Source organism: Protopterus annectens, chromosome 16.part0 (genome assembly GCF_019279795.1).
Source record: "Protopterus annectens isolate FY-2018-M chromosome 16.part0, PAN1.0, whole genome shotgun sequence".
Lineage (NCBI taxonomy): Eukaryota > Metazoa > Chordata > Ceratodontiformes > Protopteridae > Protopterus > Protopterus annectens.
The window spans coordinates 325,469,844-325,481,943 of record NC_056750.1 but is presented as its reverse complement, the minus strand read 5'-3'; the positions used below and the strand labels follow the sequence as shown (position 1 = coordinate 325,481,943).

The window sequence follows — 12,100 nt, the reverse complement described above, 5'->3', positions numbered from 1 at the left end:
TACTTTTTTTAAAGCTGTCTCGCTATGTTGAACTCATTTAACATAGCAAGATAGCTTTAAAAAAAGTAACGGAGAAAGGAAGATCTCCGTTACTTTTTTTAAAGCTGTCTCGCTATGTTAAACTCCTTTAGCATAGCGAGACAGTGCCTAAAGAGCAACAGAGATCTTGCGATTTTCATCGTGTTTCACTGCTGCAGTCATTACACTTGGGTTATCCTGCCGTCAGGCGGTCCCACAGTTGGCCAGAGTTCCAAAACATTGGTCCGGCGTCGGTTACTGCCGCTTCTTCTTCGACGTCAGTGTGCCAGGAGTATACAAGATGCAGCCGATGACATTTTCTTCAGTCTTTCTTGCCAGGCAGTGCCCAAAGCAAAAGCAGTTCGCAAGTGCCGGTCGGCCGACTCCTGAGATTTTCAATTAGAATTTCAGAACCAAAGTCTTCAATAAAGCTAAGTACCCCATTGGGGAAACTTTTTCTTGCCTCAGGCCGATGTCAGTAAAAGTTAATAATTGTATTTCTTGTGGGAAGCAAATACCTCATAAGGATCTTCATTCTTACAGTATTCCATGCCTAGGCCCAGACCACGACATCACTAGTTGTTGGTTTTGTGCTAGATTTAACAAGCGCACTATTAAACGTCGGTTTGTCTTTGCTCGCCATTACTTTAGCCGAAGGTTTAATTATACCATGCTGCTGGAACAACCGACGACCAGAATACACAAAAAAACGCAAAGATAAGGACAGGCATCCGAGGCCCAAAACTGATGAAGCCTCTTCTAGGCCAGTCGCCGGTTCTCAGTTAGGTGCTTTCGCAGACCCTGACTCCCGCTACCTCAGAGCCACAGGTCGCCTCCGACTCCCACGTGGAGATGCCTAGGCCTCTGGAAACTCAAGGTACTGGGCCTATGGAAACTAACCCCTCAGATGGTTCTGGAGCCGCTGAGCAGGCATCTGCTTCTGAGGGTGTTTTCAGACTTTCACAGCTTTCCATCAAAACTACAACCAAGTCTAAAACTCCATTAAAGACAAAGAAGCAAGTGCAGCATTCACCTGGACAGGCTTCCATGCCTAAAAAACAGATGCTCAAAATGGCCGAAGACTTAATTACTCTGATCAGGGCTTCCCATCCCCCTCCTGATAAAAGGCATAGACAGGATACAGACTATGATTCCTCTGACCAGGTTTCCATTTCTTTTGATTCCTCTTCAGACCAGGGATACTCTTTACCCCCTATGAGGACTCTGATGCTGAAGAGTCAATTCCTTCAGCCTCTCCTCCTGAGGATTACTCTTTTGGGGAAACTTTACATACCATGAGGGAGCATTTCCACTGGGAGGGCCAGGATTACTCAGAATCTAAGAAAAGGCTCAGATACTTTTTTTTATTACCTCAGCACAGGCCCCTTGCTATTCCGCCAGTGTTAGATATTGTGGATGATGTGTTCTCTGAATCCAGTTTAAATCCTGATTGTTTGCCCCCTGCTCCAGTCAAGCCAGACAGGTACTACAGAGTCCCAGACTCTCACAAATTTCTTTATAAAAACCCTGTTGCTGACCCTGAAACTATTTCCCAGGGTCCCAGAGGGGTAAAGGCTTCCACAGCTAAAAATCCAGTTCCCTCTGACAGGGATTCTAGAGCATTAGACAGATGGGGAAGAAAGTTTACACTTCTGCAACTTTAGCAATGAGGGCTTTAAATTGCCAGTTTCACATGCTTAAATATCAACAATATTTAATGTCTCTGTTAAAACAGAAACTGCTTACAAGTTCAGAACATCCTGACTATAAGGAAATGCATGATTTATTGCATGCAGCTGAGCAAGTGGGAAAACATACTCTGCAATGTGGTTTTGATTCATTAGAGGCTTCTTGTAGAGCAGCAGTTACAGGATCTGTGATTCAAAGGCATGCTTGGTTAAAAGAACAAGGTTTACCTGATCATGTTAAGGCAAAATTATTGGATGCTCCTTTACAGCAGGATATTTTATTTGGTGTTAAGGCAGAAGAGGTATTAAAGAAAATGGAAGATAAAGCAAAATCTATGCAAACAGTGAAGGATTTCTTACAGGTACAGCCACCTCGATTTAGCAGAAATTGGCCCTCGAAAAATTGGTCCTTTCCAGTGTCAGACAACAAAGAGGCAGATACAGATGCCCAAGAGGCAGATCTCAGCCCAAAGGCTCTTACAGACCATAACAGTGGGGTGCTTCAACCCCAAAAAGAGGGGAAGACAAGTCACAACCTTCTAGGAAACAGTCCCAATGACTTCCCCCTACAAATGCCAAGCACTTACCTTCTGGCAGCTCCCTTAGGGAGAAAACTAGCACTTTTTTCACAAAATTGGCATATAATCACCCAAGACAAATGGGTTCTGAATATTGTGTCTCAAGGTTACAGGTTCCACTTTCACACTCTACCAAGGCTAAAAGGAATGCCAGACCTACCACAAAATCAATGGGCAGAAACACAAAAACAAATTACAGCCCTCGACTTTTCCTGGTCCACAGAAAAGACAAAGCCTGGAGACCCATACCGGACCTTTCTACTCTAAATACTTGCCTGGATGTTCCGAAATTCAAAATGTTGACACTTCAGCAACTTCTTCCCATGCTGGGCAAGAAGGCTTGGCTTGTTACTTTGGACCTCAAAGAGGCATACCTGCATGTCTCTATCAGACAAAATTGCAGAAGATACCTCAGTTTCATAGCTGGTTCAATGCATTACCAATTCTCTACACTGCCCTTTGGCTTATCTACTCCGCCCAGGGTCTTCACAAAATGCCTGGCACCAGTAATTGCATTTTGCAGACAAAAAGGAATTCAAATATATCCATACTTGGACGACTGCCTTATTCAAGCAGAGAGCAAGGACATTCTTTTAAAGCATCTGGCGTTTGTAAAAAGATTGCTAATTTGCCTAGGGTACACAGTAAACGAAACAAAGTCAAAACTAGTTCCCTCACAAAATATAATATTCCTGGGTGCCAGCTTAAGTACAATGGCCCAGATGGCTTCTCTCACACCAGACAAGCAAGCACAACTGACTCAGTACTTTCAATTGATGGCAGCAAAAACCCAACTCCCTGCAAGAAAAATTCTGCAGGCCTTGGGGTTCATGGCATCCTGCATTCTACCAATACCATGTGCCAGACTGCATATTAGGAAATTACAGTGGTACCTAAAAAGTGTTTGGACTCAACACTGTCACAGTTTGGAAGCAGTAATACCAATTATTCCCTGCCTACAATAGGAGTTTTGATGGTGGGTACAGGCATGTCACCTCAACAAGGGACAGCCTTTCACTCTACCCACAGCCAGGCAGACACTAACAACAGTTGCTTCGGATTACGCCTGGGGAGCACACATGGCAGGAAAATGTATTCAGGGCAAGTGGGCCGCAGACCAAATGCATCTTCACATCAATCAAAAAGAGATGCTAGCTGTACAAAATGCTCCAACAGCTTTCAAGGACCTTCTGCATCCAGGACAACTATTACTAAAGACAGTCAACACCACAGTTATGTGGTACATAAACAAGCAAGGGGCACTCATTCTTATCCCCTCTGCAGACAAGCCATGACCTTGTGGAACACAGCTCTAACCTATCAAGTTAATCTGCAAGCACAATTCCTGCCAGGAAAGAAAAAATACTCTGGCAAACGACTTAAGCAGAAACATCATGGATCCTCACGAGTGGAAATTAAATCCACAAGTATTCAGCATGATAACACAAAAAATGGGGAAGCCTAGACATAGATCTTTTTGCCTCCCCAATGAATTTCCAACTACAGAAGTTCTGCACAAGGACTTGCCACACACAAGCATGGAAAGTGGATGCTCTCTCGTTCAGCTGGAAAAGCCTAAAAGTTTATACCTTCCCACCACTGCCTCTCCTTTCAAAGGTACTCGTAAATGCCAGACAAGAAAAGCTAAAAATGATCCTGATTGCCCCAGACTGGCCACGCCACACTGGTACTCAATCTTAAAGAACTTAGCTCAAGGCCCACCATGGATTTTTACCTCAAATTTCACATCTTCTGACTCAACAAAACAATCAGATCCTGCACAGCCAGCTCAAAACCTTAAACCTGGCTGCATGAGATTCCTTAGTCAAGCAGACAACTCCTCTCTCTAAAGCTGTTATGGATGTCATTTTGGAGGCCAGGAGGCCTAACACTAGGAAATCCTATTCAGAAAAGTGGAAGAGATTCTGTGCCTGGAACCAGGCTCAAAGCTTTGACCCTCTTGTCCCAAATATTCCTCCAATATTGGAATACTTAACTGAGATGCTGGACAAAGGCCTATCCTTTTCATCCATTAAGATCCACGCCTCTGCCATCTCAGCTCATTACAACACAGATCCTCCTATTTTCTCTCATCCATTGCTAAAACAGTACCTCAGAGGGGCTAAAAACATAAGACCGCCCCAGATAGCACCAACACCAATTTAGGACCTCAATTTTGTCTTGGAAAAACTAACTTTACCTCCTTTTGAGCCAGCCAATTCAGCAGAATTAAAATGGAAAACTGCTCTGCTTCTGGCAATAACCTCAGCGCAAAGGGTCTCAGAGTTACAGGTACTAATGGCAGTGGAGCCTTTCATCATTTTTCACCAAGACAGGGTTTCTTTAAGAACAAACCCTTCATTTATGCCAAAAGTGGTTTCCAGTGTAGCTCTTAACCAAACTATTCACTTGCCAACTTTTTATCCAAACCCCCAGAATAAAGGGGAAAGACTTCTGCATTCATTGGACATACACAGATGGTTACGATTCTGCTTGGACAAAACAAAAGCTTTCAGGAAAACTGAGCAATTGTTTGTAGCATATGCTGCAGGATCACAGGGAAAGGCTATTTCAAAGCAGACCATTTCAAAGTGGATAGGACACTGCATCCATTTCTGCTACACACAGCATGGGAAAACTGTACCTAGTAGCATTAGGCCACATTCCACCAGGGCAACAGCCACTTCAACTGCCTACCTTAGAGGAGTACCTACCAAAGATATCTTGGAAGCTGCAGCTTGGAATTCAGTGCACACCTTTACCAAACATTATCACTTGCCTCTTTATTCTAAATCCAGAGCTGGCTTTGCCACTGCAGTGCTGCAGGGCCTCATAGCCACCCCAAATCCTCTATAGAACCAGCCACCCTACCTCAGCTTTGGGATTCAACCCAAGTGTAATGACTGCAGCAGTGAAACACGATGAACATAGTACAATTTTGTACCTACCATAAATGTAGATGTTCGAGTGTATTCACTGCTGCAGTCCAGGTTACCCTCCCTCCATCCCCTCTTTCTTAGCTGGGACTTGTCTATACCTTTCTACTCTATACTACCTATGCGGTGTATTTGCTGGTAACTGAAGTTTTTGGTTTTATTTTTTATGTATTTTTTTTTTTTAGCAATATGTATTGCCTACCTATTTGGGGGCACCTGACATCGGAGGCAAGAAAAACTGAAGAAAACTGCATCGGCTGCATCTTGTATACCCCTGGCACACTGATGTCAGGGAAGAAGCGACAGCAACCGACGCCAGACCAAGACTTTGGAACTCTGGCCGACTGCAGGACCGCCTGACGGCAGGATAACCCAAGTGTAATGACTGCAGCAATGAATACAATCGAACGTCTACATTTATGGTAGGTACAAAACTGTACTTTCTCCGTTGCTGTAAAAAAAGACTTATACTAATGGAAAAAGTCCGGGCGACCGGACCTTTTTCCATTAGTATAAGTCTGGTTTACAACGTGCACCAATCAGCATGCACATTTTGGAATATTAATGGGGGGGGGGGGGTCATTGTATAATTTCAAATATTTGCTCACTGGCTTCCTTATATGCATCAAAATCAAGTAATCTTTGTTTTTTTAATTTTTGCAATCTTAGTACTTTTTTATATTTTTCTTTCAAACTAATCCACCAACTCGTCCAATTTCTATAAAATCCTGTCATACTGATGTGATCCTTCCATAATTGTAATATGTCATTTGTTTCTTCATTTAATTCTGACTCATTATTTTTTTTCCTTTCCCTATCTTTGTATAATTTCCCTTTTCTTGCATTTCTATCCGTATATCTGAATAATCAGAAAACCCTGTGGTTTTGCACCGTTGACATAGTATGTTTAAACTGTCTCGAGACTATCAATTTCAGTCCTTAAATTGTTTCTTTTATACATCCATTTTTCGTTTTTCCTTAAGTACTTATTGTACTTAATCAATCACCCGCGGTGGTGGTGCTGCGTGGTAGCGTTGTCGCCTCACAGTAAGACGCTGTCCGGTTCGATTCTCAGCTAGAGCGTTTTCTGTGTGGAGACTTGTGTGAATATGCGTACCTTCGTTGAAGGTTGTGCGTCAGGCCTGGCAAGCCAGTACGTAAAAATCAACTGCCAATCATTAGTGGACCGGAGTTCCACTGTGGCGACCCCTAACCGGGAAAATCCGGAAGAGACAAACTTATTGTACTTAATCATATCAAAAATTACTTGAACACCTGTTTCCTCTTTTCGTCCATGTCTTAAATCACAGTTAAAGTCCCCATTAAGATTATTTGCATATTTAAACTCACATAATCCATTATTTTTCTAAACGTAACTTCTCTTTGTTTCTGTAATGTATATGCATAAAGTGCAATCACTCTCTAGACTTGTTTCTTACACCTTATGTCTATTAGTGTTATTCTTTCAATAGGTGCTGTTGTACAATCCAAGATGTCTATCCAGTCTTTGCATAAAATAACTATACCAGAACATTTTCCCTACTTAAATTCCACAGTAATTTACCTTTCCATAATCCATTTACTTGTTCTCTTTCTTCATCTGTTGTTATTCTAATACCAATAATTGCTATAATATCCATATCTAATGTCATATACCATTCTAAGAGCACTAGCCTAAGATGACTTCTTTATGGTATTAACATTGATGGCTATGATTCTCACTTTAATATATGGATTTAATTTTCATCCTTTTCCTTTTTTATTTCTTTCTTGAGGTGCATTTCTGAACTTTCTTTTTCTGTCTTTTACCTATAGAACCTCTTTTTTCCGTACTTTTATCCACATGCTCTTTCCTTCATCACTAGAATTACTTGTTACCTCTTCTGCATTTCTTTCCTTATCATTTACTACATTTATTTTTTCTCTCACATTCGTTACCCCCGTTTCATTAATTTGTTCATTTTGCATTTCCTCTACAATGTCTAAAACAATTTTCTCTTGTGGAAACATTGTATCTTGTGTATATTCTTCTAACTCTGTACAGTTCATCCAGGAAAGACCTGACTCTTCATATTTTTTTTTGCTTCATGTCCCACTTTTCCACATATAAACATTTTATTTTGTCACAATTATTAATCAAGTGACTATCCTTACCACATGAAAAAGACATGTTTTAGGCTGTCCCCAGTATCTCATCATTCACCTGTTTCCTCTAACATTAATTATATTAGGTAAATGCACAATTTTATCTTCTTGCATTTTCAATATTATACCACATTCTCCCCCCCTGTCCACAGACCTGTATTATCATACTTTTTTTGTAACATGCAAAACATCTTTACATATAGTTTTTAAATATTCTTTCAAGTCACTTCTTTCAGCTTCAGTTCTGATTTGTACAAATATTTTCTTTTTGGCTTCTCTGTTGAAAGCCTGAATTACATACAAGTTCCATGGGTTATTGTCTTTCCTTTGATCATACTGTTCCAAATATTTCTCGATATACTGAGCCTCTTCGGAAAAAAATTCACAGTGTGTATCCTTATTAATACAAATAAAGGCTCTTACATCTGTGGGTTTTATCCCCATTGGTGCTTTGACTCTGTCCCATACCCTCATACCTGTCCAATTTCGGCCTTATTGCTTATCCTCACAAGAAATTTTCTTTTGATTTCTGCTCTGTTTCCTCCTCCTCTTTTGCCATGTACAATTTCTTTCCTTCCTCCTTTTCTTGCATTTTATCATCTCCTTGAATTCTCTCCATTATCTCTATCCAGTGTACTGCCTTATCTCTCTCCGATTCACTTTGGTCCACTTATTCTTTTAAATAAACATCCTGCAACCCACCCCATTGGAGGGTTGTAGTAATGCATTCTGATGCCGAAATATCTGTAGCAAACAAATTTTGCTGAAAGATTTCCTCCGAATCAACATAGTACCATCCTCTGCTCATATTTCACCTTTTCTCTCCTCAGTTACTTTACCTCTACCATTCTACTCTTTCCTTCCATTCTCTGACTCATTCTCCAAAATATTAGCTTTCTGAGCTGTTCAATAAGCAGCACATTCATTCTTCTTTACTGGCAGTCTCACTGTCCTTTTCCTCCATGCTTCCTGCTTCTCCAAGCCACCTTCACGCTTGAAACGGGAGACAGGAAATGCCACACAGAATTAGTTCCCCATCCGATCACTCATACGAAGAATAGAGGAAGTTCCCTGATGCTCTGGCCGAATTTTCCCTAGTAGTATAAATACCACCTTGAGTCCTCCCCCACAGTAGCTTAGGGGGGACTAACCCAGTCAACAAAGGGTAAATAAAATAAAAGTGCTTGCACATGGATGTGCAATGGTCAGGTAATTTAGAGAAATTAAATATATTTTTTGCACTTCCTTGTAGATCATGGTGCTTTATGTACTTATTACTAATATTACACTAGTGCGTTTTTTAAACATAACTATTTTGTTCCTTCATCACAGGATCAGACAGAGAACTGCAGACAGTACGGCAAATAATGATTGATTTTTTGCAAAACCACACTGAACAAAGCAAGCCCCTCAACTATCCTTCCTTAGAACCAATCGGGTAAGCCTGCCTGTTTTTCCAGGCTTTTTTATATTACAGATGTTTTCAAGTTAATGAAAGTGTGATGAGATAAAAGGAACTGAATTTCATGTTTATTTTATGTAATGATTTTTAAATTTAAACTCCTCTGATGTCACATGTACAGTTAATACCATCTTTGTTCTCAAAAGGCAGTTACTATTTTTGTAGTAGTTGCTTTGTGAACTAATTGCCTGGAACAGTGGTAGTGCCATAGTGTACTCCAGGGATGTTAATGTGTACAGCATATGATTTCAGTTCGCATTAAACAAAGCAAATAATTCTTGTATCCAAGAAACTACCTCCACAGTAACAAAAAACACAAATAACCTAAAAAGAATGACTGCTGCGAAACTCCCAGGACATGCAGATTTATTCCAGGTGAACACAAAATAGGTTAAGCGCTTTCATCCCACAAGTGATGAAAGTGCTTAACCTATTTTGTGTTAAGCACTTTCATCGTACAAGGGACTTTATCAGAACATGAAATGCAGCTGATTACTATAATTTGGCCTACACGTGGTATTGCACATGATAGCTCTTCACATTCTTCTACTAGAAATAGTGAAATCCAGATGTCCTCATTGCTGGACTTCCACAGTATTACTTCACCTGAAAAATACCTGCATCTGCCATTGAGACATTACAAAGCACTGGCAAAAATATGGTACAGAAAAAGATCTGTGTTGTATGTTTGTGTGCATTTCCTTTCCCATAAAAAAAGAAAGATACTGTAAATACATTCAGGGTTTCTTTGACAAGACCCTATTCACAAACCTGCCTGATCCCAGGACACATCACCTCTTATTATTAATCATTAAGTTCTTGCAGTCATGTTCCCGACATTCCTTGTTTCTTTAGTCTTGCATCTCTCAAGGGTCTTTCCACAAAGTTAGCCCAACATCTAGAATTCTGTTTTCTCATATAGCAGAACTTTGCATACCATCTCTGTCCTTAGACAGCCTCTCCTCGGTGGTCTAGAAGTTTAACATTCAGGATCAGATGCTTTTGGGATAGGGGTTAAATCCCCTACTGTCTAAACCACATAGTTCATTCTTGGCTTCAGCCTCTGCCTTAGTCTTCATTTTGAAAGCATGTTGTCATTCTCTTCCTCTTGTTGCTGTATTTCTTTTCCCTAATTTACATAGCTGATTGAATCTTTTAGTCTGCTCTCCTTTTGTTATCGACAATTCATATGAACATACTTATCTTATGGAGAGTTGTTTATACATATCTACATTTTTTAATTATTTTCTTTTTTGAATGTGTGCAAGTGTCTCTGCATGTTATGTTGTATAACTCTTTTGCATTGCTTATTCCTGGCTCTGTGATACTGAGGGATAAAGCCCGGTTTGCACTCCAGGTTTGAATAGCAGCTTGAGGACTGGAGGAACCAAGTTGGGGTGAAGGAAAAGGTGCAGCCTTATTTCAACGTGCCCACCTATGGAGAAATTTATGGTTGGAAGTCTGTTGACATTTCATTCCTTGGTGGAGTCCTGTGACCTTTGCCCAAACCAGATTGCTAGCTGTTGGACATTGCCACTTAAGATGGTGATGATGATTCTTGTCGGGGGCATTTGCTTGACAGAGTGCAGACTTCCATAGATGGCATAGGTGTTTCTATAGTGATGTAGGTGCTGATATCACCAGGGTGAGAGGATAGGGAAATAAGTAAGTAACTGCCCTTATGGCTGCTTGTTTGATGGGCCATGCCTTGGTTAGTTCTCATCCACTAGAGAAATGAATGGTACTAGAGCTTCTAACCCAATGAGGAGCAAGTAAGCAGCTGAGGAAGTGGCTAGATGATCAGCAGGTATGGGGATAGAAGTAAAATATATAAGGAAAAAATACTTGCACTGCTTATTGTAAACACTGCATTGCCTGTGACTTGATCTTGATTATGGCTGAAAAAGTTCCCAGGGCAAGGCCACCTAGCCTGTTAACAGATATAAAATAAGTGCAGTAAAGTATGTCCTGTTCGCATGTCCTGTTGCCAAAAAGTTCTGGGATTTGCTTTCTTTTTGGTTACTGTAGAATTTGTTTTTTAAGAAGAGGAAGGTGTTGAGTCTTGCAAACACAGATGATCTCCATTTCATGAATGGACTTGGTGACCTTCTGATTCCATAGGTTGAAAGGAAGAGATAATCAGTCTGCATTGATGTACTCTTTTATGGGGTCTTGATTACAGTCTGTGCAGTTCTTTTCCCTGTGGCTTAGTGGGTTTGGATTTTTTTTTCTTTTCCCCATAATTTCCATTGAAATGGCACTGATGGGCAACAGACCCAAAGTGTGCATTCCCAGTTTCGCTCTGCTTCAGTTGCCTGGCGAATATTAATCTAATCTGTCTAAAGGTTTGGGAGCCTTTATCATCTTACTCTCTTCTGCTTTGTCAAAGAAAATTAGTCTTTAGACAGATGTTATATTTGTGTTGACTTCCACATGTGCAGTCAACACTTTGCTATGAAAATAGATGGAAGTAGTTATGATCAATGCCCCTTTCTAAAATACCATGTCTCCAGCAGCATAGCTACTCTGGTGCTTAACTATGTTGACTGATGTGCAGCACACCCAGTTGTCAGCAGTTGCTGAATAGCTACTGACATTGCTGTGCCCAGGGCAGTTAAAGTTGACGTTAGTAAGATCTACTGACTAAGGATGAAAAGATCCCTTGACATTGCATGATAAGCTGGTGCTGCCATCAGTTAGAGTACTTCTATTGCTGATCTTTAAGCCTAACTTTGTCTTAAATGCCCCACTATATCTAGCACTCCATTAGCCACATACATCATAAGCTTATAGATTTGTATTCGGCATTTGGAGCCTGACCACTGAAGTTTCCACTGCTTACTTCCTCTGTATGTTAGGGCCCGGGAAGTTGCTGTGTAAGATTGAGAATGGATTGCCTGAAAATAACTTTAATAATTGTGATGATGTGAGGTGTAGTGCTAGCTTTGCCTGAAAATAACTTTAATGATTGTGATGATGTGAGGTGTAGTGCTAGCTATGCCAGAGAGAGTAGGGCAGTGCTTGTGTAACATATGCAAGCATAGCTAACTGGAGTTTTGTAAAGAATTATATGTCATTCAAATATCAAACTGATTTGTATGGATGCTTGTGTTGAAAAATATATTTGTAAAGCTCCTTGTGTTAAAAATGTACCAACAGTGGGTCCTTCTGGACAGAAAAGAAATCCACCTGTATGCCCAACTGTATTGTAACTGTTGAAATGAATATATTGTAACAGAGAATACTGAAAGAGAAGCACTTAATCTCTGTCCA

General features: G+C 40.6%; 1 protein-coding gene across 2 annotated transcripts in view; it reads left to right on the top strand.

The window, feature by feature from the left end:
* The window catches only part of LOC122790285 (LIM/homeobox protein Lhx3), a 1,376,718-nt gene that overhangs the window by 192,542 nt on the left and 1,172,076 nt on the right, over positions 1–12,100 (top strand). For both annotated transcript variants that reach the window (XM_044057789.1, XM_044057787.1), the window contains exon 4: positions 8,698–8,803. In XM_044057789.1, coding sequence (XP_043913724.1) covers positions 8,698–8,803 — 106 coding nt within the window. The remainder of the gene's footprint in view (positions 1–8,697; positions 8,804–12,100) is intronic.